This window comes from Oryctolagus cuniculus, chromosome 18 (genome assembly GCF_964237555.1).
Source record: "Oryctolagus cuniculus chromosome 18, mOryCun1.1, whole genome shotgun sequence".
In the NCBI taxonomy this organism is placed as follows: domain Eukaryota; kingdom Metazoa; phylum Chordata; class Mammalia; order Lagomorpha; family Leporidae; genus Oryctolagus; species Oryctolagus cuniculus.
The window spans coordinates 19212095-19240006 of NC_091449.1; the positions used below are offsets into that span (position 1 = coordinate 19212095).

General features: G+C 63.7%; 3 protein-coding genes and 1 long non-coding RNA gene across 7 annotated transcripts in view; 2 read left to right on the plus strand and 2 right to left on the minus strand.

Annotated features, from left to right (window-relative positions):
- Positions 1-12701, plus strand: part of GAPDHS (glyceraldehyde-3-phosphate dehydrogenase, spermatogenic) — a 64455-nt gene extending 51754 nt beyond the window's left edge. The window contains exons 1-11 of one of the 3 annotated variants that reach the window (XM_002722238.4): positions 3524-3686; positions 5243-5411; positions 6698-6794; positions 6954-7060; positions 10028-10118; positions 10197-10315; positions 10519-10600; positions 10866-11017; positions 11134-11296; positions 12291-12388; positions 12484-12701. In XM_002722238.4, the coding sequence (XP_002722284.1) occupies positions 3620-3686; positions 5243-5411; positions 6698-6794; positions 6954-7060; positions 10028-10118; positions 10197-10315; positions 10519-10600; positions 10866-11017; positions 11134-11296; positions 12291-12388; positions 12484-12556 (1218 nt within the window). In that variant the 5' untranslated portion in view covers positions 3524-3619 and the 3' untranslated portion in view covers positions 12557-12701. Of the gene's footprint in view, positions 1-3523; positions 3687-4066; positions 4090-5242; positions 5412-6697; positions 6795-6953; positions 7061-10027; positions 10119-10196; positions 10316-10518; positions 10601-10865; positions 11018-11133; positions 11297-12290; positions 12389-12483 lie in introns of those variants that run through there. The other 2 variants (XM_051836117.2, XM_008249497.4) reach the window with 2 other exon arrangements.
- On the minus strand, positions 7241-10977 carry LOC127488178 (uncharacterized). The gene is made up of 2 exons (XR_007915629.2): positions 10844-10977; positions 7241-7629 (listed from the first exon to the last, which is right to left on the minus strand). It is a non-coding gene; the product is annotated as an uncharacterized lncRNA (long non-coding RNA).
- Positions 12702-12900: 199 nt separating the features above from the next.
- On the plus strand, positions 12901-14694 carry TMEM147 (transmembrane protein 147). 2 transcript variants are annotated; one of them, XM_002722220.5, is made up of 7 exons: positions 12901-13125; positions 13196-13265; positions 13715-13774; positions 13860-13996; positions 14100-14184; positions 14268-14389; positions 14478-14694. In XM_002722220.5, exons 1-7 carry the CDS (start codon positions 13049-13051, stop codon positions 14599-14601), a joined length of 675 nt encoding a protein of 224 aa, XP_002722266.1. In that variant the 5' UTR covers positions 12901-13048; the 3' UTR covers positions 14602-14694. The 2 variants fall into 2 exon arrangements, with proteins under 2 accessions (XP_002722266.1, XP_008247745.1); XM_008249523.4 differs by lacking the exon at positions 13196-13265 and having other exon boundaries at positions 12921-13125.
- Positions 14695-17239: 2545 nt separating this feature from the next.
- ATP4A (ATPase H+/K+ transporting subunit alpha) lies at positions 17240-27912 on the minus strand (the record flags this gene model as incomplete). Its single annotated transcript, NM_001101701.1, is given in 22 exon segments — positions 17240-17535; positions 17716-17807; positions 17897-17998; positions 18300-18433; positions 19737-19882; positions 20055-20178; positions 21049-21203; positions 21291-21459; positions 21536-21686; positions 21779-21915; positions 22908-23083; positions 23586-23778; positions 23979-24113; positions 24198-24307; positions 24468-24666; positions 24876-25144; positions 25358-25610; positions 25800-25913; positions 26871-27074; positions 27336-27395; positions 27632-27775; positions 27868-27912. Coding segments are annotated over 22 exon segments (3108 nt in total). The 3' UTR covers positions 17240-17506.

The following is a 27912-nucleotide window of genomic DNA, read 5'->3' on the forward strand; positions in this document are numbered from 1 at the left end:
GGTCTGTGTTGGTCACCGCTGTATCCCCAGCTTCTCAAGCATTGCCCACAGTTCTGCAAATATTTATAGCTGGAACCATGGGTGCACTGGAGGAAGCGATGGGTAGAGCTTCCACGCCTGAGCCCGAGTCCCATGGAGGCTGGAGGGAAGGGTGCCTGGGTTCCCAGAGCAGCAAGGACCCAGCGGGGAGGGTTGCAGGTTTTGGAGTCAGCATCACATTCTCATCGTGGCACGCAAACCTCGTGCCTCCCAGCCCTTGGGCAGGGGCAAGGGGCTGATTGCCAGGAGCTGGGACGGGACGCAGTGTCTCCTGAAAAGCCGGTTGAGGCAGCCACAGGGAGGGGCTGAAGACCCGGGGCAGCAGGAAGCTGTCAGCCAGCACATGGGCCGGGGGCCAGGAGCCCAGGAGCCCAGCCTCCCTGCCCTCCTCCCCCTGGTGCCTCACAGACTCTGGAGGCCCCACGTGGCTGGAGCAGCAGAAGGAAGGGCAGGTGGCAGGTGGTTGGTACGCGGGCAGCGGGCAGCGTGTCTCCCTGGGAGCTAGTTCAGAGGGAGCCCATGGGTGGGTTTGGCCGGGTGCAGGGGTGAGAGGTGTTTGGGTTTTGATACCAAGGGTGAGACTGAGAGGGGGTGGAGGTGGGATGGCTGGTGGGAAGTCCAGGCAGGAAGGAATGTGCAGGGTGTGAGCACCCGGGGGTGGCAGAGTTATGTGTGTGGGTGCCCAGGTGTGGTGAGAACCTGCACGTGTTTTCAGATTTGCTCAAACCAGGGTGCCAACGTCCGCTCCCCTTAGAGGACCCAGGGCTCCACCCCAGATTCTGGACACTTGGCTCCACCCAGAGCCAGGCCTCCCAGGCCAGAGACCAAGCGCTTCTGCCTTCTCTAGGCTCTGCCGACAGAGGGTGCCTGACTGTGGTATCTCTGCAAGCGCTAGCGCATGCGCTCTGTTCTTGGTCCCATGCTCCAGGGACAGAACCAAACCCCTGGGCAAGTTCAGCTGTGGCTTTCCTGCCCGTCCGGTGTCTGAATGTTGGAGGTGCCCATGACAGGAGACGGCTGGGTGGGGAGAGGTGGCTGATGAGCCTTGGAACCCCAGCCCGCCTCGAGGTCACCACGGGGGCTTCTCCGTTGAAACTACTGTGTCTTTTCTTCTCTGCCCCATCCTCCCTTCCCCTGACGGCCTCACCACTCCCCTCAGTCCCTCCATACCCATTCGTGACTGGTTCAGGCCTGGGGTTCGGTCTCCATGGGTGCACTTGGCCCAGAGTTGGCCTGTCTGGTGCCAGCCCCTGCCAGTTGGGGAACAGCATTGTGCTGGCGTCCTAAGGAGTTGAGGAAGTTTTGTGAGTGGGGCCATCATGCCCAGAATCCCTCCAAAGAAGGATGTGGTACCAATATCACACTTGCTCCCTGGTGGATCCAGCCATAAAACCACCCGGATTCACATCCATCTTTGAGAGGCCAGATCTCACCTGTTTCTCCTCTTGTATTGACCCAGTCAGATCTGCTGTTTCTTCTTGCGATACTTTTGATCCTTTATATATTCAAAGAAAAATGTTAATAGCATCTAACTTTTCTCTTTTTTAAAAGATTTATTTATTTATTTGAAAGGCATAGTTATAGAGAGGCAGAGGGAGAAAGAGAGAGGTCTTCTATCCACTGGCCCACTCCCCAAATGGCAGCAATGGCTGGAGCTGCACTGATCCGAAGCCAGGAGCCAGGAGCTTCTTCCAGGTCTCCCAAGTGGGTGCAGGGACCCAAGCACTTGGGCCATCCTCCACTGCCTTCCGGGCCACAGCAGAGAGCTGGATCGGAAGTGGAGCATCCAGGACTCGAACTGGCACCCACATAGGATGCTGGCACTGCAGGCAGTGACTTTACCCGCTACGCCACAACGCCAGCTCTGCATCTAACTTTTCAAATCTTTTATTATGAAGTGGCATAATATCAGTCAACCAGTCTTGATGATGTGTGTGTGCTGGTTTTTTCTCCTTGATTGTATGCGTGAAAAGTTTGTCTCCCTTTGTTTAATTCTTTATCTCCCTCTTCCTCTCCGGTCTCTCTGCCCCTCAAATAACAATGTAAAAAGTGGAGAGCATTTGGCCTAGCAGTTAAGACATCCACATCTCAGATCAGCGTCTGGGCTCATCCTGGCTTCACTCCTGATCCCAGCTTCCTGCTAATGTGCACTCGGGGAGACAGCAAGTGGCTGCAGTGGCTGGGCCCCTGCCACCCGTGTGGGAGGCCTGGGTTGAGGTCCCAGCTCCTGGCTTCAGCCATTGCAGGCCTTTGGGGAGTGAATGAACGGGAGCACTGTTCTCTCTCTCTCTCTCTCTCTCTCTCTCTCTCTCAAATCCTAGAGTAATAATGACGAGGTGCTTCCTGCGTTGTTGCGTCCAGCCTCGCTTTTGGTCTTGGTGACACCCATCTGAATACCCAGTTTATTTCCAGGCCCTCCAAGCAGGCGGGATTCTCCTTAGCCCCAACCCATGGCAGGTGCTTGACAAACTGGATGCCCCTGGAGGTTTCGGGAAGGAAGAGGTTATGTCACTCTGCGTCTTCTTGTTTCCGCCCCTTCCCCCAGGATGGTGACTCCTTCCTGGCACAAACCCCCGACACTGCCTAAGTCTTGGTCACAGCTGTGTGTCAGCCAGTTTGAGTCACTGACGTGCAGGCAAGCCCCCACCCCTGTGCCCTAGTGGGGAGAGCACATCCCAAACATCTAGGGAAAGCCTGCGTGTGCCAGGCGCTGTTCTTGGTGCTGGAGGCACAGTGGGAACAGAGCAGACAAGAATACTTGCCCTGGGGTGCTCAGAGCCCAGTGGGGAAGACACGGAGCAGGTCGAGCAGTAACTAAATGGGAACAAACTACAAGAAAAGCTACAGGGAGGAGAGCAGGTGCTTTAAGATAGGTTAGCAGAAGAGGTGGCATTTATGCATGCATTTGGGTATTGATTGAGCAGCACCTTCTAAGTGCTGAACAGGCTTCTGCTCCATGGCATCCAGAAGTGCAAAGCTAGACAAGGCCCCTGCCCTCCCAGGGCCCATGTTCCACTGCGCAGAGGCAAATGGCAAGAAAACAGGAAAAAAAAAAGGGGGGGGGGGTCTCTAGGGAGACGAGTGCTCCGAGGAAGATGAAGCGGAGTGCAGCCTAGTGCAGTTGCTCGCACTGCAACGTCCGACCTCGGGCTTCCTGGAAGATGGGGAGGGGCTGCGGGGGCGGGATGGTGCCGATCCTGGCTGAGAGAGGAGGGGACTTCGACGGTGAGTCCGCCCTCTGAAAGGCGGCATGGGAGGGGAGCCGAGGGGGCCACAGCGGCGCCCGTGTGCCCTGGGAGGCACGGGCGCAAGGGCTTCGAGGAGTGGTGTGAACAGGTGCATTCCCTCGCAGATGCCGGCTGTGGGGGGAGGGGAGGGGGCTTGGGACCGTGCGGCTCTGCCTGCGGACGTCACCCGCCTCCATAGGCACGTGAGGAGGCCCCTGCGGCTCAAGTCCACGCGCCGCCCCTCTGTGACGTCACAAGGCAAGATGCTGCCGAGCCTCTAGCCCCGGCGCCCCGCGCCTCAGTAACAACACGGCGGGTCCGGGGGCGGCTAGGCCATGACACCTTAGAAGGCCATGTCGAAGCGTGACATCGTCCTCACCAATGTCACCGTTGTCCAGCTGCTGCGACAGCCGTGCCCCGGTGAGGGAGGCGGCTCGGGGCGACCCCCGGGAGGGGAGGAGAGGGCGGTCGCGGCGTGTGTCCCGTGGCCTCCCAGGCCCCCTCCCCCCCGGGACGCGACCGCCCAGAAGCCTGCGTGCGAGCAGGAGGCGCAGGCCCGGGGCCGCCACTCACCTGCCTGCCTGGAGCCACTACTACGCTCCCGCCCTGCAGCCCCACGCTCCTTAGCCACCTGGGGTTTGCGCGCCAAACTGGTTTCTCTGCCGCTGGAGCTGGCGCGGGCGGGGGCGACAGGGACGCTGCGGCCCCGGGGCTGGGTGGGCTCCGCACCGCCGCTAGAACGCGGTGGGAAGGGCAGAAGCAGGACGGAGAGTGGCGGGCTGGGCGGGCCTCCGAGCAGAACCGAGGCGAGCGGGAGTTACAGGTAGAGTGGACGCTGGTGGCGGCCAGCGCCGAGAGGCCCGCTGCTGGTGCTGCACACTGCCAAGGACGCAAGGCTCTTGCCAGGCATGCGCTCACTGAAGCCTGCCGGGCACCGGAGGAGGCCAGTGTGTTCAACAGAGACGAAGAGGCTCTCAACAGAGCTGGACAAATCCCTCCCTGTCATAAGAGCAGACGTCAGGGTCACCAATAACCGCACAGGGTCACTGCCATCAGTAAACCCTAACACCTCTGTGACTGGTCCATCCACGGCCCAGACTCGGGCCCCAAGGTCTGTGGCAGCAGGAGAGGTCGTAGGGGGTGGGGGAAGCAGGCAGCTTCCAGCCTCACCACCTCCCAGATGCCCTTGAATCTGGTGCCGGGAGCAGCTCCCAGGGTTGCCCTGCAGCCCCATGCTCTTAGTCTCAGACTTCTCTCCTTCACTCACACCAGCTGCGCCCGCGCAGTGGCCGCTAGGTGGAGGGTCCCCTGTGACCCCCGGGAAATGGGGCCAGAGTCCATGAGCTAGCCCAGAACCACGCAGCGGCAGATGCCTGAGCCAGGGTTTTAGGAGTGTGTGGAGAGGCAGGAGCTACCCAGTCTCACACAGTGTGATGCACCCTGTTTCCGAAACGTCCCCTTGGGTAAGAAACCCCGCAGTGCTCCTTACAAACAGGATTTCTGCACTTGGGCACGGGCGCGCCGAGCCAGAGCCGCCCTGGCGGAGCTCCGGCGGCACAGCAGCCGACAAGTGCGGTTAGCAGATGGGTGCGGGAAGTGCGGTACGAAAGGCTGGTGTGTGCACGGCGTCTGGGCTCCTTCCTGGAGAAGGCCTCCTTGCTCTCTCAGCAGGAGCCTCGGAGCGGACCTGTCCCAGCTCCAGAAACCGAGGCACCCAGAGCATGGCTCCAAGCAATCGTGAAAAACACGTTCCCACTGGAGGAGTCTCCGGGGAGGTGCTGCTCTGGGCACTGGTGTTTAAAACAAGCCCACCCCTTGTCCATTGTGAGCTTGGAGTATCTGGGAAACACAGGGCTACAGTCCGCAACCGGAGCCAGGCAGGAGCCAGCAGCAGGTTCTGGGTGGCTCATTCTCTTCTTCTGCAGGGGTGGGGGGAGCAGCTCCCTGACCCCCTCCTCCCACCCTGCCCCCCGCAGTGAACCGAGCACCACCTCCACCTGAGCCCAAGGTTGAAGCAGAACCCCAGCCTGAACCTGTGCCAGAACCGGTTAAGGCGGAAGCTCCGCTGCCTCCTCCTCCCCCTCCTCCTCCCCCTCCCCCTAAGAAGACGGAGGCAGTGCGGGAGTTGACCGTTGGAATCAATGGGTGAGTCTGAGCGGGCCCCTGGGCTGTTCCTGAAGCCAGGGCCCAGCATGGCCACGTCTCTCACCATCAGTGCTTACCCGGAGAGCGCCCGCCCGCCCAGGAGAAACAGCAGGGAATAAGGCAGCCAGAGAACGTGGGTGCGGTGATGCTTGTCCCAGGCAGGAGATGGCAGCAGCAGCCAGTGTAGTCAGGAGAGGCCTGGGGAAGTGACAGGGGAGTGAGGCCCTGGCCACAAACGGCAGCCCGCACCAGGGCTCTGGGGAGGAGGAAGGCAGCAAGGGAGCTGCACACCAGCCCGGGGCCTGGGCACAGAGGCCAGGAGCTGGGATCTTGCTCTACTGGTAGAGAATCATGGCGACTGAAATGCCAAGACATTATCTGGTAAATTTCAAAACTGCATCCAGCCACCAGGCTAAGCAGCGGGAGGCGGAAGCAGGGAGAGCGGCTAAAGAGCCAGCCGGTCACCGGCACAGGAGCCGCTACGCCCAGGAAGAAGGGGCGGCCTCCCGCCCGGCCTCCGCTGGGCCTCCTCCCCTGTCTCAGCCCATTTTCTCTCTTTTTTTTTTTTTTAAGATTTATTTATTTATTTATTTATTTGAAAGGCAGAGTTACAGAGAGAGAGAGAGAGAGAGAGAGAGAGGTCTCCATCCACTGGTTCACTCCCCAAATGGCAGCAATGGCTGAAGCCAGGCCAATGCAAAGCCAGGAGCCAGGAGCTTCCTCTGGGTCTCCCATGCGGGTGCAGGGGCCCAAGCACTTGGGCCATCTTCTGCTGCTTTCCCAGGCCATAGCAGAGAGCTGGATCAGAAGTGGAGCAGCCGGGACTTGAACCGGTGCCCATGTGGGATGCCGGCACTGCAGGCGGCAGCTTTACCCGCTGCGCCAAAGTGCCAGCCCCTGAGCCCATTTTCTGTCTCTGTAACTCAACACCACAGCTTGGGTGATTGAGGGAGAGAAGCATCTTAGGTTCTGGAGGCTGGGAAGTCCCAGGTGGAAGCCGCACCTGGTGAGAACCCTCTTGCTGGTGGGGACCTTGCCCACCCACGGTGGTGCACAGAGCACGCTTGCCCCCTCTTAGGAAGCTGCTGATGCTCTCGAGAGCCCCCCTCAACCGGCTTCCTGCAATACTAATTGCTTCCCCAAATCCTAACCCCCCCCAACCCTGGTTGGACTGTTCCCACCCTCATAACACTTCACCGTGGGGATTAAATTTCGGTGGAAACATGGAAACCATGACATCACCGTCGTCTCCTCTCCCGTGCCCTCCTCTGCCGGTCCCGGGACAGATTCGGACGCATCGGCCGCCTGGTGCTGCGCGCATGCATGGAAAAGGGCGTCAAGGTGGTCGCGGTGAATGATCCGTTCATTGACCCAGAATACATGGTGAGGGCAGGAGCGGGACAGACGGACGGGGCGGGCTGGAGTGCAGCCCAGGGGAGCTGGGTGGGGGGCTCCCAGCTGCAGTGAGGTGGGGAGCACTGTCCGGGGCTGCTCGCTTTGCGCCACCCCCACCAAGGCTAGGACCCGTTCCATCTCCTGCAGGTGTACATGTTCAAGTATGACTCCACCCACGGCCGGTACACGGGGAGCGTGGAGTACAAGAACGGACGGCTGGTCGTGGACAACCATGAGATCAGCGTCTACCAGTGGTAAGGACGGCACCTGTCTGGTGCCCGCGTGTGAGCCGTCGGCGCCCTGTCCTCTTGGGAGGGGGGAACTCAAAGCCCTACAGTGTGCATGTGCCTCTAGGCTTGCTGGGAGCAGGTTGTCAGAGGCTCCGGCCCCTAAAATGGTTAAGAAGCACTAACCTGGAAGAAAGTCTCACTGTCTTCAAGAGTACTTTTAAAAAAAAAATCATTTATTTATTTGAAAGGCTGAGTTACAGAGATGTCTTCCATCCGCCGGTTCACTCCCAAAAGGTCACAACAGCCAGGGCTGGGCCAGGCCCAAGTCAGGAGCCTGGAGCTCCACCTGGGTCTCCCACGTGGGTGGCGGGGGCCCAAGTGCCAGGACGTGAACTGTGATGCTGGGCCACCTCAGGAGTACTGTGTGACGCACTCGCGTGCTTCCTCCCAGGCAAATCAACTCAACACGTCCACAGCTCCCCTCGCCAGCTCCTCTCGGGCCCCCAGGCGCCCTGCACTCCACCCTGCAACCTCCAGCCAGTGCCGCCGCCACACCAGGCAATACTGATTCTTCCTTTAAAGACAGTCAGAACCTGCAAGTCAAAAGCAATCACATTACATGTTTCAAATGCTTCAAAGATTCTCAAAATATTTTAAAAGTTACAGTTTGTGAAACAGGAAACATTGAGCCCCCCTCTACCGTTCTCACATAAGCCACCGCCCATCCTGTGGCTGCACACACACGCAGGCACCCTCTCAGCCCTGCAGAGGGCGCCCTCCTTTCACTCGCCGGAGGCAGGCTGTGGTAGTGGGGCAGAGCGATGGGGAGAAGTGACAGTAGAAGCAGCTGCCTGCCCCGAGTTGAAGTCATGATGCCAGAACCAATGGCAGTAAGTCATTGGTCAGCTGCCCTGTGTCGCTCCTGCCACTTGGGGTTGGGGCTGTCTCCCTACCACCCAGCCCCCCCCTCACCGACGGCCTCCTCAGGTCCCCGCTAAGTGGCCCCCCCTCACTGTGGGTGTTCTCCGGGCTCCTAGCACAAGCTGAGTCGTGTCTTTCACCCCTTCCTAGTTGGGTGGCCCTGGGCAAGGGACCAGACCTGGCCGAGCTCATCCTGTGTCTGGTGGCATGATGATCACATGACTGGAGTTCCCCGTGCTGTGGAGCACCGCGAAGGGCGTCCCCACAAGGCCATGGCCCCCTGGGAGCAAGCTCACCCTTGTTTGGCACTGGCAGCTACAGGCCCTGACTCTCGGTCGACCCTCAGTGCTTCCTTGAAGGTGGAGGGAGGGAAGGAGGGAGGGAATCCTCAAAACACCCTGTGGGCAGGAGGGAGGGGCCCTCTGCCCCAGGCCAACTCAGCAGCTGCTGCAGGGATGGGGGCCAGGAGGAGGGCTCCTGGGGCCAGTGGTGAAAAGCGTGGACTGCCGATGCAGAAGGCTGGGCAGGAAGAGAGGCCTGTTGCTGGTTCACTCGTTCAGGCAGTGCAATGCGGACTGCGGGCGCCGCGCCCCAGCCAGCTCTGCCCCCTTCCTCTGCCCCTTCGCCTCGCCTCTGCTTTGATGAGCTTAACGCAGATAAAGCACTGAGAATGGGCACATGGCAGGGAGAAACAGGCACAGCATGGCTCATTTTTTTTTTTTTTTAATTTGACAGAGTTCTAGACAGAGAGAGAGAAAGGTCTTCCTTCCATTGGTTCACCCCCCAAATGGCTGCTACAGCCGGCGCTGTGTCGATCTGAAGCCAGGAGCCAGGTGCTTCTCCTGGTCTCCCATACAGGTGCAGGGCACAAGCACTTGGGCCATCTTCCACTGCCCTCCCGGGAGGGAGGATTAACCAAGTGAACCATGGCACTGGCCCCACAGCATGGCTCAGTTTTTAAGACCCCCCCACACACACTGCTGGAACCCCCGTGGGGTGAGTAGGCGCAGTGTAAAGGAAACAGAGCTGGGTATACTGCTACAGCCTGGCGTGGATGACAGAGGCTCACAACGATCCCAGAGGCCAGGGGCCCCGCTGCCCCCGGCAGGCTCTGTGAGGGGAAGACCGGCGCATCTGTCCACTGCAGGCACCCTTGCCAGATGTGCCCTGTGTTGCAGGTGCAAACGGGGGTCACAACATCAAGTGCAAGGTAGACTCAGAAAACAGCCAACGACAGGCCTCCTTTACTTTTCTAACATCAACCACTGGCCACTGCTGGCCCCAAAGCTGCCTCCCCGGACAGCTGCTCTCTGAAGTTGTGCTGTCTGTAGGAGCTTCCTCGCCTCAGGCCGCAGGCTCCCTGTCACAGGAACTGAGCTGTGATGACAAGAGGGGCTGCCAGAGCTGGAGCAGAAGGCGGCAGACCAGGCCTCACCCTAGCGTCCGCGTCTCAGCGGCCGGGCGGGAGATGGTGCCCTGGAGGGAACCAGGGCCTGAGCTGGGGAGGGGGCAGCCTGTTGCTGTGGATGGTGGGCTGGTGCAGTCCAGAGGGGCTGTGGCACAATGGGGTAAGCCGCTGCTTCTGACGCCAGCATCCCATATCGGCGCCAGGTCATGTCCCAGCTGCTTCACTTTTCCCATCCTGTTCCCTGCCAATGGCCTGGGAAAGCAGTAGAGGATGGCCCAAGTGCTTGGGCCCCTGCACCCACATGGGAGATGCCGATGAAGCCCCTGGCTCCTGGCTTGCTTCGGCCTGGCCCAGCTCTGGCTGTTGTGGCCACTTTGGGGGTGAACCAGCAGATGGAAGATCTCTTTCTCTCCCTGGCTTTCAAATGAATAAAAAAAAAAAAAAAAAAAAGGCGGTGGGAGGGTGGGCCACACGGGGCCAGGGATGAAAGCAAGACCAGCAGGCCGGCTCCAGCTACCGCACCTGGGCGTGTGTGTGTGCGGGGTGTGGGGTTAGGTAGGGGCAGGAAGGCACTGGTTAGCTTTTCAAACGGTGAGGGCCCCGGCTCTGAAGGCAAAGCCCGCACTGGGACACTGGCTCACAGCCCTGCCACCTCTCCACAGCAAGGAGCCCAAAGAAATCCCCTGGAAGGCTGTCGGAAGCCCCTACGTGGTGGAGTCTACAGGGGTGTACCTCTCCCTAGAGGCTGCTTCGGTAAGCGGGGGCGGGCGCCCGAGGCCAGGGTGGGGGCTGCCCTGCTCAGAGTCCCTGACGCCTGAGCCCCCTCCCCAGGCTCACATCACAGCAGGGGCTCAGCGTGTGGTCATCTCTGCGCCCTCACCAGATGCACCCATGTTCGTCATGGGCGTCAACGAGATCAAGTACAACCCCGGCTCCATGAACATTGTCAGGTAGCCGGGCAGCCGCGTGAGGGGGCGGGAGGCGTCCGGAGCCACGCCCACCTGAGGAGGGGAGCTGGCCCCCTTCCCCACCCGCACCTCCCCCGCCCATCCCCCCCACCCCCAGCCTGACCTTTCCCAGAGCACACCCCAGAGGGCGAAGGGTGGCGGGGCGGCTCGCACTCACAGGCCCCTGCACTCCGTGGCTGTTGCAGCAACGCATCCTGCACCACCAACTGCCTGGCCCCCCTCGCCAAGGTCATCCACGAGCGATTTGGCATCGTGGAAGGGCTCATGGTGAGTCTGGGGCAGGAGGGACGGCAGGGGACACAGCCTCTCCCTCCCAGGCCTTGCTCAGTGTACGGTGCTCCCGGGGAGAGACGGGTTTGCGGGGGAGGAGGCAGCGTTACCAGACAACTGTCAGGCAGGAGCTGAGCCTGCCTGGCCTGCCTGTGCCCCTGCTGTGGTCCGTGGTGGCAGTCCCACCAGCTCTGCGCCTGGGGAAAAGAGGCAGGGGCACTTGGGAACAGCGGTCCTCACCTTAGCCCTCTGCTTCCCCGAGACCACCATCCATTCCTACACGGCCACCCAGAAGACGGTGGACGGGCCGTCCAAGAAGGCCTGGCGGGATGGACGAGGCGCCCATCAGAACATCATCCCGGCCTCCACCGGCGCTGCCAGTGCTGTGGGCAAAGTGATCCCAGAGCTCAAAGGGTATGAGGCCAGGGGCCAGAAGGGAGCTGGAGGTGGAGGGCCTGGCCACGCCCCAGGCAAGGGGACAGATGACGTCCCTGGCTTCTGACTTCTCCCTCTGCCGTGGAACGCTCCAGGAAGCTCACAGGAATGGCATTCCGCGTGCCGACCCCAGACGTGTCTGTTGTGGACCTGACTTGCCGCCTGGCCCAGCCTACCCCTTATTCAGCCATCAAGGATGCTGTAAAAGCAGCCGCCAAGGGGCCCATGGCTGGCATCCTTGCCTACACAGAGGATGAGGTAGGTGCTGAGAAGAGGCGGCACTGGGATGGGTCCTCTGGGGAGGGGCTGTGGCTGCCACGCCCACCCGCACGCCCAGAGAACTGCAGGGCCACCAGGTCGCCCTGCCTCAGGGTCTCTGCACCTGCCCCCCAGGGAGCTACAGTCTACCCTCACCTTCCTACAGCAAGCGCTCAACAGTGATGAACAAAAGGCCACCGCTCCCATTGTTCTCCGCTCCTGGCTGGAGCCGGGCCAGGGCCAGATGCCTGCCTCGGGAGGAGCGGCTGTCACCCTCAGCTGTCCCCTCTCCGCCCGTCCCCCTCGGTGCTGTCCTCCCCTTTAGCGCCAGCCACGAGCATCTCCCGTTGTAATGGGACCCAGTGGTTGCTCTGGGGCCGTGTTCAGCCTTGGCTGCTAAGCTGCCAATAAGCACAGCCACGTCCCAGTATCGGGGTGCCTGGGTTGAAAGCCTGCCCCTGCCTCTAGCTTCCGGCTGACACAGCCCTTGGGAGACAGCGGCCACGGCTCAGTGACGGGATTCCTGCCACCCATGGGCTGAGTTTCTGCTCCTGGCTTTGGCTCCCCTGGCTGTTGTGGGCATCAGGGAGCGGGAGTGAACCAACACATGGGCGTGTTCTCTGTCTCTCAAGTGAATAACATCATAAAATCCGCTGCTCAGAACTCTCCTGTGGCCCTCTGCCACACGAGTGACACCCGTAGGGCCCTGTGCCTGCAGCTCCTTCCACCCGACACGGCCGAGGCCCCCTCAGTCCTCCAGGCCCAGGCTCGTGGCCCCCCTCGGAGAGGCAGCCTGGGCCGGTCCATGGCAAATGCCCAGGGAGTGCCATCCCCTGGCCCGGCCCCGGGGCTCTGTGGTCCGCGTGCCCCTCCGGGCAGAGCCCTCCACGGCCCTGGGCGCACGCTGTGTCCCGAGGGCTGAAAGGGTGGGCCGCGTGCCGGAGTCGCGCCTCGGCTGGGCCACGCACGCTGATCTCCGCAATCCCCACACCAGGTCGTCTCCACGGACTTCCTCGGCGACGCCCACTCGTCCATCTTCGATGCCAAGGCAGGCATTTCGCTCAACGACAACTTCGTGAAACTCATCTCCTGGTACGCGCGAGGGGCCGGAGCCTCGTGGGGGGGGGGGGGGGCGGAGGGGCTCGGGGAGCAGCCCCCACCCCGACCCGCCCGCCTTCTCGCCCCAGGTACGACAACGAGTACGGCTACAGTCACCGCGTGGTCGACCTCCTCTGCTACATGTTCAGCCGGGACAGCTGAAGCGGGCGGGCCCCCGTCGGCTTCCCGGCGCTCCGGGACAGGCACTCGCACCTGCCGCTTCCGCGCTCCGCTCCCCGGGGGAGGAGGGCCCGGCGCGGGGCCTCGCACCGCCGCGTCGACGGTGCAATAAACACCACAGTGCTCACGGCTGCGCCTCGTGTCTCTGCGCCGGCCACGGCGGGGTCGGGTCCGGGTTCAAGCGCGCCCCGCCGCTGACTCGATCGGCCCGAGCCCGCGCGCCCTCAGAGGGGAACGCTATCCCACACCCCGCCGGAAGTCGGTCCCCGAAGCGCCGGGAACCGGGGCGTGGCCGCGGCGCTCTGACGTCACCGCGCGCGACGCCGGCGGCCGGGACTACCGCTCCCAGAAGGCCGCGCGCGGGCCGCGGCCAGACAGGTGGGCGTCAGGCCCCAGCGCCGGCGGCGGTAGAAGCCCACGCCTGGAGACGCCGCGTCGCGACCCCCGCGCCGGCGGGAGCGGGCGGCCGGCGTCATGACCTTGTTCCACTTCGGGAACTGCTTCGCTCTCGCCTACTTCCCCTACTTCATCACGTACAAGTGCAGCGGCCTGTGAGTGCGGGGCGGGCGCGGGGCGGAGAGGGCGCGGGGCGAGCCCACCCCTCACCGCCCGCTTCTCCAGGTCCGAGTACAACGCCTTCTGGAAATGCGTGCAGGCGGGGGTCACCTACCTCTTTGTGCAGCTGTGCAAGGTGAGGGCCGCCCGGAGCGCCCACGTGTCCGGCCCCCGGGCACCGCCTGGGCAGCGCGACCCCCGCGGTGGCCCCGCGCACGGGGCACGGCTGCCAGGGTCCCAGGAGGGGGTGGGCGTGAGCGCGGCGCCACCCGAGCACGGGTCTCGGGGGAGCTCAGCTGTGGTCGGCTCACAGGGTCTTAGTAGGTGAAGGGCGAGTTGCGCCCGAGGTGTCCCACGGCGCTGGCTGCCCAGTCCGTCCCGACCTGACCCCGGTCCCCTGTGATGGCCTCAGGGACCAGGGCGGCCACCCGCCGTCTCCCGCAGAGCTGCAGGCCGGCTGAAGGCCCCTCCCCCAGAAGCCCCCCGCCCCGATCTCCGTGTCCTGCCGCCGACTGGACGCTCACTTCCCACAGAGGGGAGGGGCGCACAGTCACCTCGCGGTGACCCCCTGCCTGCCCTTCTCAGATGCTGTTCTTGGCCACTTTCTTCCCCACCTGGGAAGGCGGCATCTACGACTTCATCGGGGTGAGTGGGGCGCGGCGGGGGCAGGGGCTGCAGGAGGGAGGCCCCCGGCCCCCGGAGCTCACCCAGGCCTCAACCGGACCCTCAGGAGTTCATGAAGGCCAGCGTGGACGTGGCAGACCTGATCGGCCTAAACCTCGTCATGTCCCGGAACGCCGGCAAAGGAGAGTACAAGATCATGGTCGCTGCCCTGGGCTGGGCCACCGCCGAGCTCATCATGTCCCGGTGCGTGCAGCGGCCTGGAGCCGGACTGCGGGGCGGGGCGGGGCAGGGCGGGGCGGGGCGGGGGCGCCGCGTGCTGGAGAGCCCCTCCCTTTGCCTCCCTCAGCTGTATCCCGCTCTGGGTCGGAGCGCGAGGCATTGAATTCGACTGGAAGTACATCCAGATGAGCATCGACTCCAACATCAGCCTGGTAGGCCCCCCGACCCTCCCCCCCACAGGCGCCGCCCCGCCGAGGCCCCGCCCCGGCCCCGCCCTAACCCCGCCTCCCCGCAGGTGCACTACATCGTGGCGTCTGCGCAGGTGTGGATGATAACACGCTACGACCTGTACCACACCTTCCGGCCAGCCGTGCTCCTGCTCATGCTGCTCAGCGTCTACAAGGCCTTCGTCATGGAGTGAGCGGCGGGGGAGGGGCCGGCCCCGGCTGCGGCTGCGCGCTCCCCACCACCCTCTCCTGCTCCTCACGGTGCTGTTTGCCCGCAGGACTTTCGTCCACCTCTGCTCGCTCGGCAGCTGGACGGCACTGCTGGCCCGAGCGCTGGTGACAGGGCTGCTGGCCCTCAGCACGCTGGCCCTGTACGTGGCTGTTGTGAACGTGCACTCCTAGGCTCGGCGCCCAGCCGGACGCGCCTCCTGCCTGCCTCCTGCCTGCCTCCTGCCTCGCCCGGTGTGAGTGAAGTAAACAGTGTTGGAAAAGCGGCCTCCGCCTCCGTTCCCTCTCTCAGGAGCGTCACCCAGGGCCCTGCCCACCTGGGTCCCAGGGCTGTCACTCAGGCTTTGGAGACGGCCGAGTGGGAGGCTGGCCAGCCTGCTGATGCGGCCCCTCGCTTGCCCGTGGTAGACAGAGGGTGGGGGATGACGGCAGCACTGGCCGAGCCGGGGCCCTGGAGAACAGGCTAGCGGGGAGCTGGAATCCAGCAGGGGGCCTTTGGGGGCCCTTCCTCCTTAGTTCACAGCCTCACATGGCCCTTTCCTGGCTGCCCCCCACCAGACTCCCAGCCGAGTCTCGCCTCTGAGCCAGGGGTCCCCTGAGACCCGTCTCCTGGTGACCCGTGCCCACTGCTGTTTGTGGCTCCTGAGTGAGCAGCAGACCGGGCAGCCGCTTGACCTCTGGCTTCGCCCCGACCCCCCTGCGATGACTGCCCTGCGTCATGGAAGCCACAAGGCTGCGGGGGGTGGGGCGCAGACTTGGGGTTCTGAGCTCCTTGGGCTCTGACTCAGTTCCGCAGCCCCCACGTTAAGTCCTGGCCCGAGCCTTCTCGGCTGGAGTAGCTGCAGCCAGCCGAGAACAAGCCCTTGAACCTGCCCCACGCACTCCCGGAGCCACCTTCCGGTCCAGTGGCACCTGTCCCCTGCCCCGTTCCCCTCCGTCCCTCCCTCTCCCTGGGGGGGTTGTGCTTCAGCTGCGCCTGGACGCCACTCCTGCCCACTCACAGGGGCACCTGGCTGCAGCGTCCCCAGCAGGCAGCCGTCCCCTCCAGCCTGTCTGTCCCACATCTACCCTTGGGCCCAGCAAAGCACAAGGACAGCCCGGCGCCATTCTGCCATGGAGACTCGTCCTCAGACCACGTGAGCGCCACCAGCCCCTCGCTGCTCACCACCCTAAGCAAAGACGGGGTCCACGCGCGTCTTGGGGGCTGGGACTGATTGTGGTCGTCGGGACCGCGGCGTGGAAAGGAAGTAGCAGGTGTGTGCCCCCGAAAGCCCATCTGGTGGCTACGCGGTGGGGTTATGTTCTCCAGCCACGGCCCACCTGTGTCCCAGTAAGGGACAGGAGAAAGTTGAGTCCCCGCTTCCATGGGGCCCAAGGAGAGACGAGTGGTTAGGGTGAGGTGGTGGGAGTGGGCCACAGAGATCCAGGGCGGCAGGGCCCACATCTGCGACAGGTGACGAGGGCAGCAGTGGCCCTGCAGTGAGCTAGGGATCCGTGTTCCAGGAGGTGATGGGACAGTTTATAGGGACCCAGAGAAGCTGCCCGGCCTGGGGGCAGGTGGGCTGCAGCTGAAGGATCTGAGGCTAGTGTGGCAAGACCGAAGGAAGTGTCAAGGTCCTGAGGTCAGAGCAGAGGCCAACCTCAGGACCAGGGGCTCGTGAGGCTGCGGCAGTTGGCAGGGCCGGATCACAGTCGTGAGGGCTGATGGGTGTTGACCGGGGCGGTGAGATCACGGGGCTCTAGGCAGTCGTGTGGAGGAGGCCAGGGCTGTGCCAGAGCAGAGCTGGAGGAGGCTGGAGAGGAGCGAGGTGGTGGGCGTGGCCAGCCCCACAGGGTGGGGAGAGGAGTCTGGGGTGGCGTGCAGGCACGCGCGGCTTAGAAGCTCCTTGAGAGCTCAGCGTATTTCCCAGGGAGAAGGAGCAGTGCCGATGGGGCAGTGACGCCGAGGCCAGGGTGGGGCCTTGGACGTGTCGGGGAGGCTGGAGACAGATGCGGCCGGGCACCGGGAGCTAAGGTGAGGAGAGGAGAAGCGTGTCTGGGAGGGAGATAGAGGCAGGCCAAGGGGCTGGGCGAGAGTGGCCTGAAGTGTGTGTGTGGGGGGGGTTTCCCAGGTGCGCATGGTGGGAGGAAGGGTGCTTGGGAGGTGGGCAGGTGAGCAAGCAATCGGGGGTGGGGGTGGGGCTCGTTGTGGAAAAGGTTTTCTTTGTTTTTGTTTTTTTAATTTATTTGGAGTCCGTTCCAGAGGGAGAGAGATCCTCCATCTGCTGGCTCACTGCCCACATGGCTGCAACAGCCGCATCAGGCCAGGCCGGAGCCAGGAGCCAGGAGCTTCTTCCTGGTTTCCCGTTTGGGTGCAGGGGCCCAAGGACTCTTGGGCCATAGCAGGGAGCTGGATCAAACAGAGCAGCCGGGACACAAGCTGGAGCCCTTGTAGGATGCTGGCACTGCAGGCAGCAACCACCCTGACCGCTGTGCCACAGTGCCGCCCCCACCCACCCTGAAAAGATTTTGTCCCCTTTGGGTGGAGGAGGTTCCTGGGGGAGAAGTGCTGAGAACGGAGGAAGCGCAGGGGTGCTGGGCAGGGCCCAGGAGCGGTCCAAGGCCCCTGCTCTGAGCGCCCTGTGGGCGCATCCCTGCCGGTTTAATGCCGTAACCTCTGCAAAGACAGGGAAGCCCGTCTCCCCGGGGTGGTTCACTGCGGACCTACTGCCTGCCAGGCCGTGCTGCAGGCCCTGACAGCCTGCACGGGCAGTCCCCGGGGTGTACGAGTGTGAGAGACCAAAGACGCCACCTGGCCGGAATGACAGCGCAGTCAGTGGGAGCTGGTTTATTGCCATCACGCGAACACGAGGGTTTTCCCCAGAGCCCCCCGGCGGCCCTCCTGCCCAGCCTGGATGAAGGGTACACAGGAGGAGCTGCTGCCAGCACCTCTGAGGCCTGCACGCAGGGACTGCTGCTCCAGGGCGTGGCACCGGCACACGGGATTGTCCTCGTGCTGGGAGCGTCCAGAGGGTCCCACGAGCCCGGCCCCCCACCTGGCTGAGGCAGGTGCCAGCATGGCCTGAAGACAGCTGTGCCTTTAATAGTAGAGTTCCTGGTCCCACCAGCCTGGGGGAGAGGGAGAAAGGGGCTCAGTCCTCGGGGTGAGGAGTCAGGGGTCACGGACAGTGGTGGTTGGACATGGAGGGGCAAGGGCTTAGAGGTCAAGTGTTGAGGATTCAAGGTGAGGGCAGCTGCTCTGGGGACATCTCAGCCCCCACCCTCCCGGGGTCCAGCGTCCACACTTACTGCCTGGGCAACAGCGAACGCCAAGCTTCCGGATCTCATCGTAGACAAAGATGAGGAGGCCAAAGGGCATGGGGACCAACCACCACTGGAACCTGGAGGCACAGCGGGGGCAGCACGGTGAGGGCTGTCCCCTGGCCCGTGCCCCCATGCTCATCCCTCCGCACCCCTGCGCAGCCCTCACCGAATGGGCATGAAGTTGAAGATGTTGGGCATGCCGGGGCAGTAGCACAGGAAGCAGCCGATGCACACCTGGAACACGATGGCGATCACCAGGATCCTGTTCCTGCAAGGGCAGGGTGGGGACGGGGCGCAGGCTCAGACCGGAGCTCAGCCGTCAGGAGCTGGGTGGCAGCTGGGGACTTCTAGGGCTCTGACGGGTGGCCTGTGCCTGCCCCACAGTTGACACGGGCCTGCCAGCTGCAGCCTTCCGTTGATGGGACACGGAAGGGCCGCAGGGGAAGTGTTGCTGTATTTCAGCCCTGGCACCTCCGCTTCCCCTGCTGACCTGGGCCGGCTGTCGTGGGCCCCGTTCAGGATGTAGTGGGCACTGGGGGCCAGGGGAGGGAAGGGGCCACCACAGCCACCTGAAGAAGCCCTGCTGGAAGGCAGAGAGGCGCCGCGTCTTGCGGATGAGGACGTCAGCGATCTGGCACATCTCGATGCTGATGAAGAACACGGTGTAGCAGGTGTACTGCTGGTATAGGCGCTGCCCGAACGTCTGTGGGCCCGCGGCCGGCGGGGGGAGAAAAGCAGCCTGAGGCCGGGCAGGGGCCTCTACGGTCAGCGCTCCCCCTCCCACATCAGAGGCCGGGGCGGACAGGGCATGGGAGCAGATGTGTGCAGGAGCGGCCAGGTTTGCAGGACCAGAGCGTGGGGCCCAGAAACAGTGTAGCAGGGCAGGGAGGACAGTCCCGGGCCAACGGTAGGCCTGGGTCAGAGCGCTTTTATCTAAAAGGCCGGATGTCGAATTTCCCAGGCACCCGAAAGAAGGGAGTCCTGAGACAGGACTTGGGAGGTGCAGTGACACTGGGTGCCCGGCAGATGGCAGAAGTGAGGGCAGCAGGCCAGGTGGCCAGCCCATTCCTCCAGCAATGCATGTCCGGAGCTCTCACTCCCAGTAGCCCTAGGGGGTCGAGCAGCAGTGCTGGCTCTGCGCACTCAGAACCCTGGGAGGGGCTGGAAGGGTGCCTGTCACACCAGTCCCCAGATGCCACAGGTGCTGCTGGCAGGGGAGCAAACAGCACCACTGGGGTGGATGCTACTGCCCGTCCCACCTCACAGGTGAGGGAGCTGAGACACAGAGGGGCAAAGCACTCGCTGGGAGCCACAGAACTTGCAAGGGACAGCACCGCCCCCAGGGGATCTGGGGAGCCTGGCTCCACGCATGCTGTCGCCACTCTCCAGGGCAAGCAGCACCTATGCCAGCCACAGCTTTGGTGTGCTGCAAACCTTGCTCAGAGTGGCCACACATACAAGGTGTGGGCAATGCTGCGAAAGTAACAGGATGTGGGGCCAGCACTGTGGCACAGGTTCAAGTCCCGGCTGCTCCACTTCCAATCTAGCTCCCTGCTAATGCACCTGGGAAAGCAGCAGAGAATGGCCCAACTGCTTGGACCCCTGCACCCATGTGGGAGACCCAGATGGATTTCAAGGCTCCTGGATCTAGACTGGCCCAGCTCCAGCCTTTGCAGCCATTTGGGGAGTGAATCAGCAGATGGAAGAGCTCGCTCTCGTCTGTCTCTTTCTCTCTCTAACTCTGCCTTTCAAATACATAAATAGAAAATAACAAGATCGGGCTGGCTCCACCCCGAGCCTGTGTCACCTGCTGCAGCTGTGACCGTCGGAAGCAGCAGTCTGGAGCTAGTGATGGGGTGGGAAGAGCCCCTGCCCCCAGATTTGCAGCCTGGTGTCTGGATTGCTCACACGTGGAGGCGTGAGTTCGAGTCACACTCAAGGACGTGGCACGGGGAGAAGGGTGCTGTGGGGGCAGAGGGTGGATGGCGGAGCAGACAGGGGCTCACCCACTCCTGGCCATAGCTGTCCTGCAGGTCCTGGAGGTGGTGGTCCTCCCACTGTGGCCGCAGCCCCACACACAGCAGCGGGAACCAGCCCTCTTGGGCCATGGCCGTGAAGTAGTCAGTGAAGCCCGCAAAAGACTGGATGGCACCTGGAGGGAGCCAGGGAGACACCGGGAGTGACAGGGACACAGGAGCTGTCACCCAGTGACCCAGAGCCAGACAAGGGCTGGGGACTTGTGGACAGGAGCTCACATGCAGACGCCAAGATGAAGAGCAAGCTAGGACCCCAAGGCACTGAGCCGACCGGCCCGCGGCACTCACCAATCTGGAAGTAGGAGTAGGCAGCCAGGGGCTCGTTGACCAAGCGGTCACGCTTTGGGTTCCGTGGGCGCAGGTGCATGATGTCACTCTCAGCCTTCTCATACGCCAAGGACACGGACGGGAACTGGAAAGAACCAGGGCTCAGTATTGCCAGGGGTCCTCCCCAGCCCCCCAGTGGGGGGCGGGGAGCAGGGCCCCCATGGACAGCCTGGTGCAGTTGGCTCCTGTGGGTGTGCTGGGGTGGCTGTCACATGTGTCCCACTGTCCATCTCAAGAACGTGTGCCTTTACCTCGTGTCGTTGTGTGTGGCTTCCTCCTTGCTCTTCCTGGTCATCTGTTGATCTCTGTATCAATCCGTCTCTCCTCCCATCCTTCTCCTTCCCACCCCATCTCTGTCTCCCTGACTCTCCTCCTCCTCCATGGTCCCTGTATTTTGATACTCCAGTCTCTCGGATATGATGGTCTTGGCCTCTCTTCCTGTCCCTCACCCTGTTTCCTTGTCCCTTTCTCTGGGACTGTATCTGATTTTATGTCTCTTTGTGTCGCTCCCCACCTCTGTGTCCGTGCCCCACTGTGGCTGCTCCCCACCCCCGAGCTGTCTGAGCCCACAGAGTGACAGCCGTGCGCTAAGCAAGCGCCTAGACGCTGGGCTCCCATCCCAGCTGTGCCCAGCTGGATGTCCTGCGGCGAGACACTCAGCCTGTCTGTGCCTCAGTGAGCTCATCCACAAAATGGGGGTGGATAATAACGAGAACAGAATTAAGTATGGAAGTGCGGCCGTGTCTCTGGCTGCATCCGGGGCTCCTCTCCCTCCGTCCTCCGTGAGTCCCTCCGAGGAGGAACGTCTGTGGGTGACCCAAGCTTGGCCAGGTGTCACTCCCTGCGTCTGTCCTGCCCTCCCACCTGTGTGTTGGCTCTGGCTGGCTGCTGTCCTATGTGCCTGTGTGGCCCTGGGTGTGGTCTGAGGTGCTCCCTGGGGGCCCTGGGGGCTCACAATGTCGGTGCAGAGTTCTATGAAGAGGATGGTGATGCAGCCCAGGGGCAGGGGCACGCTGACGGTGATGTAGATGAGGTAGGGCGTCAGCTCGGGGATGTTCTTGGTCAGCGTGTACGCGATGGACTTCTTCAGGTTGTCAAAGATCAGTCGCCCTGCGGGGAGGGGGCACAGCCGGCGCCTCAGCCCCCCGCGCAGCCCAGGCCCGCCCCCTGCGCCCCCTGCCGGCCGCGGCCCCTCACCCTGCTCCACCCCGGTCACGATGGAGGCGAAGTTGTCGTCCAGCAGGATCATGTCGGCCGCGTTTTTGGCAGCGTCCGAGCCGGCGATGCCCATGGCTACACCAATGTCTGCCTTCTTCAGGGCCGGGGAGTCGTTCACGCCGTCCCCGGTCACGGCCACGATCGCGCCCTGCAGGCGGCGGCTGAGTGGTCAGCGAGAGGCCCGGCCCAGGCCCCCGGGGCAGGCCCGCCGGCGGGGGTCTCACCAGCCGCTGACAGCTCTCCACAATCACCAGCTTCTGCTGGGGGCTGGTGCGGGCGAACACCATCTCGGGGTGGGTGCGCAGCGCCTCCACCAGCTCCGAGGGGTCCATGTCCTTGAGCTGCATGCCGTTGATCACGCAGGCGCGGGCGTCCCTGGCAGAGGGGGGAGGGACGAGGGCCTCACTGGGGCCTCCGCCTGCCTGGGGTGCGGGCCGGGCCCGGCGGGAGGGCGGAGGGGCGCTTACTTCCGGTTGACCTGGTCCACGGGCACACGGAGACGGGCAGCAATGTCCTCCACCGTCTCACTGCCTTCCGAGATGATGCCCACGCTGGCCGCGATGGCCTTGGCCGTGATGGGGTGGTCGCCTGTCACCATGATCACCTGTGAGGGGACCAGCAGCCCTGTGACCCCCTCGGGTCAGCGCAGTCACCCAGGGCACCCTGGCTCGTTTCTTCAGCCTGGTCTGATCCTCTGCTACGTGCCCAGGGATAAAGCAGAGACAAAACAGACAAAAACCCAGGTCCTGCAGGAGCCCATATTCGGCGAGGGAGACAGGAAGTAGACAATGAGGAAAGGAGGTACCAAGTGCGTTGGGAGGAGGGGAGGGGGTTCAGCGTGGCAGAGCAAGCTGTGTGGGCAGGGGAGGGCGCGTCGGGAAGGGGGTGCTCCATCAGAGGCCTCAGCCAGGGGGGCGAGTTGGCCTCATGGAAACACGAGGAGTGTGTCCAGCACAAGGACAGCCAGTGCCAAGGCCCTGGCGTGGGACAGAGCCTCAACTATGGGAGAAACAGACAAGGGGGAGAGGGCAAAGGCTTGGACCCCGGAGACCACAGGAAGGGCGTGGGCACTGCCTGCTCAGCCTTGCCTCCTCCTGGTTTGTCACTGGGGAGCCGCCACTCTCCCGCAGGCTGTTGCTTAAGTGAGGTCCCTGGCCAAGACCGGACGGGTAAGGCCAGACCCAGCCAAAGACATCCATCCCATCCCCCAGCCATCAGGGATGAACATGTGACCCAATCTGGCGGGAAAGGCGGGAGCTATAAGCTAGAGCTGGGGGCAGGGGCTGGGGAATGTCGTCTTTGTCCATCCAATAGAGGAACCACTTGGGAATAAAGCGAACAGAGAGAAAAGGCAAATTCCTAACGGCACTGAGCTCCTGGATCCAGCTGTGCCTGAAGCTGTGTTCCCCAGAACTTTTCCATATCACGGCCTGGTTTGTTTTGGTTCAGGCAAGTTGTTTTGGGTGGGTTCGTGTCATAGAGTTCCTTATCCTCTAGCATGGCCATGCGCCATCCTCACCCACATCTGGATGCCTCCCAGGGCATACCCGGATGCCGGCCGTCCTCCCCCACGCCTGGACGCCTCCAGGGGCATACCCGGATGCCAGCTGTGCGGCACTTGAGCACAGCATCAGGGACAGTGGCCCGTGGCGGGTCAATCATGGACACGAGCCCCGCGAAGCAGAGGCCGCTGCTTGGGAAGTTCATGGCCTCCACGTCGAAGGCGTAGCCGGGCGGGTAGTCCTTCTCGCTGAGGTAGAGGTGGCAAAAGCCTGGCCAGAGGGGGGCGGGCGGGGGCGGGCAGAGGGGAGGGCTGGAGATGAGTGGTATAACCACGCCCCTGGCCCCAGCACCCACGGATGCCCAGCCCAGCGCGGGAGGCATCTCACAACCACCGCCGAGTTGCAGATGTGCAAACCGGGGCAGGTTGGACGGTGCCTCCCGGGTTCAAGGCCAGGGTGCAGGACGCTTAAGAGGTCAGGACAAAAACTGGGGGCGAACAGAGGTCAGGGCAAGGACTCGGGGTCAAGAGGGAGACGCAAGGGCTGGGGAACCGAGCGGGTGTCCACTGAGGACGGGGCGGGTGCCCGTGAGCACAGAGGGTAGGAGCTGGGGCTGGCCACGGCTCAGGACCGAGGGGCAGCACCCCAGGTGAACGCGCAGGCCGGGGCAGGCCAGCTGTGGGCGGCGGGGAGGCGCAAAGCCAGGGCCGGCAGGGCCTGGCGGGGTCCGAGCGCCACCCTCCCACGGGGGGCCCGCCGAGAGGAGCCTCACCGAGCACGCGTTCGCCCAGGCCCCCCAGGCTGAGGTAGGCCGTCTGGAAGGCCTCCCGCCACTGCTCGTCCAGCGGCAGCTCCTGGCCCTTGATGAGGATGGAGCTGCAGCGCTCCAGCACGCGCTCGGGGGCGCCCTTCATCACCAGCAGGTGCCGCGGGTCCCGCGGGTCCTCCAGGGTGTGGATGGACAGCTGCGGGCGGGTAGGGGGCGCGACTGTGGGCGGAGCTCTGCGGTGGGCGTGGCCTGGGCGCCGGCGAGCGGGGACCGAGCGCCGGACGCGAGAGGGGGGGTGGGTTTGGCTATGGAGGGGTAGGGGGCTGAGAGCGGGGCGGGGGCCCCGCCGCAGGCCCACCCCGGATTGGGCGGGGCTGGCGTGGCCGGGCCGCGCACCTGGAACTTGTTGGTGGAGTTGAAGGGGATCTCGCAGACTTTGGGGAAGCGGTCGCGGTAGCCCATAGCGTTGCCCAGCGTCAGCTCCGAGAACTTGAGCAGCGCCGTCTCGGACGCGTCTCCGATCACGATGCGCTGGGAGGGGCGTGGGGAGCGCAGTCAGGGCCGAGTGCGGCTGCCCCGCGCTCTCGCGGTGCCCCGGCGTCCCCAGGCGCTCACCTTGGGCACGGGCACCGCGTCCTGGCCGGACTTGAAAGCCGCGCGGTTGCACAGCGTGAGCACGCGGCACAGCGCCCGCCACGTCTCGGAGGACTGGTCAAACGTCTGCCCTGGAGACAGAGCCAGGGGCTGGCCGGGGCCAGAACCGGACGGACCGACCCCTCCCCACTCGCCGGGACGCAGCGTTCTCCTGGGAGCCCGGGGACCGACCCCGGCCCCCTTCAGGCCTCCCGCGCCGGCCGCTCCTGCCCAGCCCCGGCCCGCCCCCACCTGACTGGTCTTCCGTGGTGTCTGCCGTGTGGATGTGGTTGTCAAACCACAGGTGCGACACAGTCATGCGGTTCTGCGTGAGGGTCCCCGTCTTGTCGGAGCAGATCACCGACGTGGAGCCCAGAGTCTCCACTGCCTCCAGGTTCTTGACCACGCAGTTCTTACTGGCCAGCCGCTTGGCTGTCAGGGACAGGCAGACCTGGGGGAGGGGCGGGAGAGGCAGCCTAGGGCCCACCCTCGCTTCCCACCTCCGCCAGCAGCGGGAATCCCTCAACCCCAGAACTGTGTGTGTAGCATGAATTCCTGCACCCACGGTCCCTGCCTGTGCCCCAGCGCGTGCTGAACAGGTGGATGGCAGGAGGGTGGACGGGTAGGTTCCTGCACCGCCCCCCCAACACCCACACTCACTGTGACGGTGGCCAGCAGCCCCTCGGGCACATAGGCCACCACAATGGCCATGAAGAAGACCATGGCCCGCAGGAAGGTGTAGCCAATGCACATGGCCACTACAAAAAAGGTGGCGCCGAAGAGGATGGCCAGGCCGGCGATGATGTCCACAAAGTGTTCTATCTCAATGGCGATGGGCGTCTTCTCGTTCTCCACTCCCGACGCCAGGGAGGCGATGCGCCCGATGATGGTGCGATCCCCCGTGTTGACCACCAGGCCCTGCGCTGTGCCTGCCGCGGGGCCGAGAGGGTGCGTCAGGGCCGTGGCCAGCGGCAGGCGCATGCGTGTGGATCTTCCGGAAGGCAGCGGGGGCAGGGTAACCTGGGGTGAGGGTAGTGACAGCGAGGGGGAGAGAGAGAGAGGCGGGGTGGGGAGGTGGAGTCCCAGAACGCAGCAGAAGAGGGCGGGGTGGGGGTGGGGGGCTGGGCGGGGGCCACACAGACCCTCCAGGCACATGGTGGAGAAGAAGGCGATGTTGCGGGTCTCCAGCGGGCTCTCGTGAGTGCACTCGGGCGAGCGCGTCTGCGGCTCCGACTCCCCGGTCAGCGACGAGTTGTCCACTTTGCAGCCCTGGGCCGCCAAGATGCGGATGTCGGCAGGCACGCGGTCGCCGCCCTTCATCTCCACCAGGTCGCCCACCACCAGCTGATCCGCGTTGATCTGGAACTTGTCCCCATCTCGGATCACCGTGGCTTGCTGTGCAGAGGGGGCAGGGGCTGAAGCCGCTGAGGGTTATGGGCATTTGGGAAGGCGAGGGACAAGGGAGCGTTAAGGACCCATAGGGGAGAGGTGCAGGCCCCCCAAGGTGGGGCCACCAAGAGAACCCAGGAGCCTGCCAGGGTTTGGGGTCTCAAGAGCACCCCCCCGGGGGGGCAGAGACCCCACCTGAGGCACAAGGTTCTTGAAGCTGGCGATGATGTTGGTGCTCTTGAACTCCTGATAGTAGCCGAAACAGCCGGTGACCACCACCACGGCGATGAGGGCCAGGGCCAGGTACAGCTGCAGGCAGGGGGGGGGGCGTGCCGGGGGCTGAGGCTCCTCGCCTGCTCCCTGGTCCCCTGGCGCTTCTGGGGTCTCCGCCGTGGTTTTCCCCCACTCCACGAGGGAGCCGCAGGCACCAGTCCCCGTGGCCCGTGGGCATTGTCCCGCGTTCTTCATGGCCCATACTTCCCTGCCCTGCATCTGCGCCCCTGCACATCAATCCCATAATGGTCTCTGGCTCCTGTACACTAAGCCCCCACGTCCCCGTAACCTGTGACTTGAGCCCCGCCCCTCGTCTCCGTGTCGGCCGTGTTCCTGTGACCCCTGGCGCACTGCCTGGGTCTGCTCCTGTCGCCACGCCTGTCGTCCCTGTGGCTCAGTTCCACACTTAGTGGCTCCCTCGTGTCTCCTGTGCCCACCTGTCCTTGTCCCTAGTGCCACGTGTTTTTGTTCTTCATAGTCTCTGTCCCCCACGGTTGGTGTCCCCATGTTGCACGTTCCCTATGTCCATGTACTTCTCTGATGTCACCTGTAACTTTTCAAGCCCAAGTCCTGTGTCACACGTCCCAGGTCCCCAAGTCCCTTGCTCTGGTCCCTTCATGTATCCAATGTCCCCTTGTCCACATCTCCATTTCTTCTCTGTCTTATGTTCTCCATGTACATGTCCTGGGTCTTGTATCCCTTGTGTCCCTCGCCGTGGAGTCCCATGGCTGAGTCCCATGTCCTTGGTGGGTCCTAGATCCTCATGGTCCCCAAGTCCCTTATCTTACACACTGCACTTCCACGTCTTTGTATCCCCACACCCAAGACCCAGACTCACTGTCCCTGGGTCCCGTGTCCTTAGGTCTGTCCTGTTTCCCAGGGCCCGCCCTCCTCCAGGATCCATGCCTTGCATTTCTGTGTCTGTTTCCCCCATGCTCTGGTGTCCCACGCTCAGCGTCCTCTGGCCACCAGCCCCCTGCACCCACCACTCACATTGTCGTCGGTGGTGAGGTCGCCCTCACTGGCCTGGATGGCAAAGGCGATGAGGCAGATGGCAGCCGCCACCCACATGAGACACTGCAGCCCTCCGGCCAGCTGCCGCGCAAACTTCACGTACTCCGGGGTGCCTCGTGGCGGCCTCAGGGCATTGGGCCCATCCCGCAGCAGCAGCTCGGCCGCCAGGCGTGCAGACAGACCCTGGCAGAGAGGGCAGGGGCGGGGCAGGGACTGGAGGGCTCTCCTCTCCCCATTCGGCCTGCAGCAGGGGATAGCCCCTGTCTCTGTGCCCCCCCCAACCCCTGCCCCGGCTGTCTCGCTCCTCCTCATCCCCGCCCCACGCTCCCTCCCCCCATTGCCCCTCTTCTCTGCCATCTCTCTCTCTGGCCCTGGCTCTCTGCAGGTGCCCCTTCCTCACTCACGGGTCCCCTCTTCCCCCCCACCCTCCTCACCCCAGCTCACCTTGGTGGCGCTGGTCTGGTATTTCTGCTCCAGCTCTGCCACTGACAGCTGGTGGTCGTTCTGTGTGGTGGGGGGCAGGGCACTTGCTCTTGGCTCTCTCGGGCCCCTGCCCCTACCCCCTGCCTGGTGCCCAGCCTGGACCCCAGCCCAGCCCAGTCCCTGTCCCCTGCCTGGTGCCCAGCCCCGGCCCCTGCCCAGCCCCTGCCCGGCCCCTGCCCAGCCCCCATCCCAGCCCAGCCCCGGCCCCAGCCTAGCCCCGGCCCCCAGCCCCACCTGGTGCCCAGCCCCACACTCACAATCTCCATTTCCTTCTTCATGTTCTCCAGTTTCTCTTTCCTCTTGCCTCCTCCACCCCCCGCCTTCTTCTTCTTGCTCATCTTGGCTGCCATGTCCCCACCAGGGCCAGGCCCCAGCTCCACTGAGTACAGCTCATAGTTGTCCTGGGGACGGGGCGGTGTTGGGGAGGCATCAGAGGCCGCTGGAGCAGCCCCCGCCTCCACCCTGTAGCCCCTGCCCCCCGGGGCCCACTCACAGCTTTGCCCATGGCTGCTGCTCGCCGCGCTGCCCTCCTTGGCCT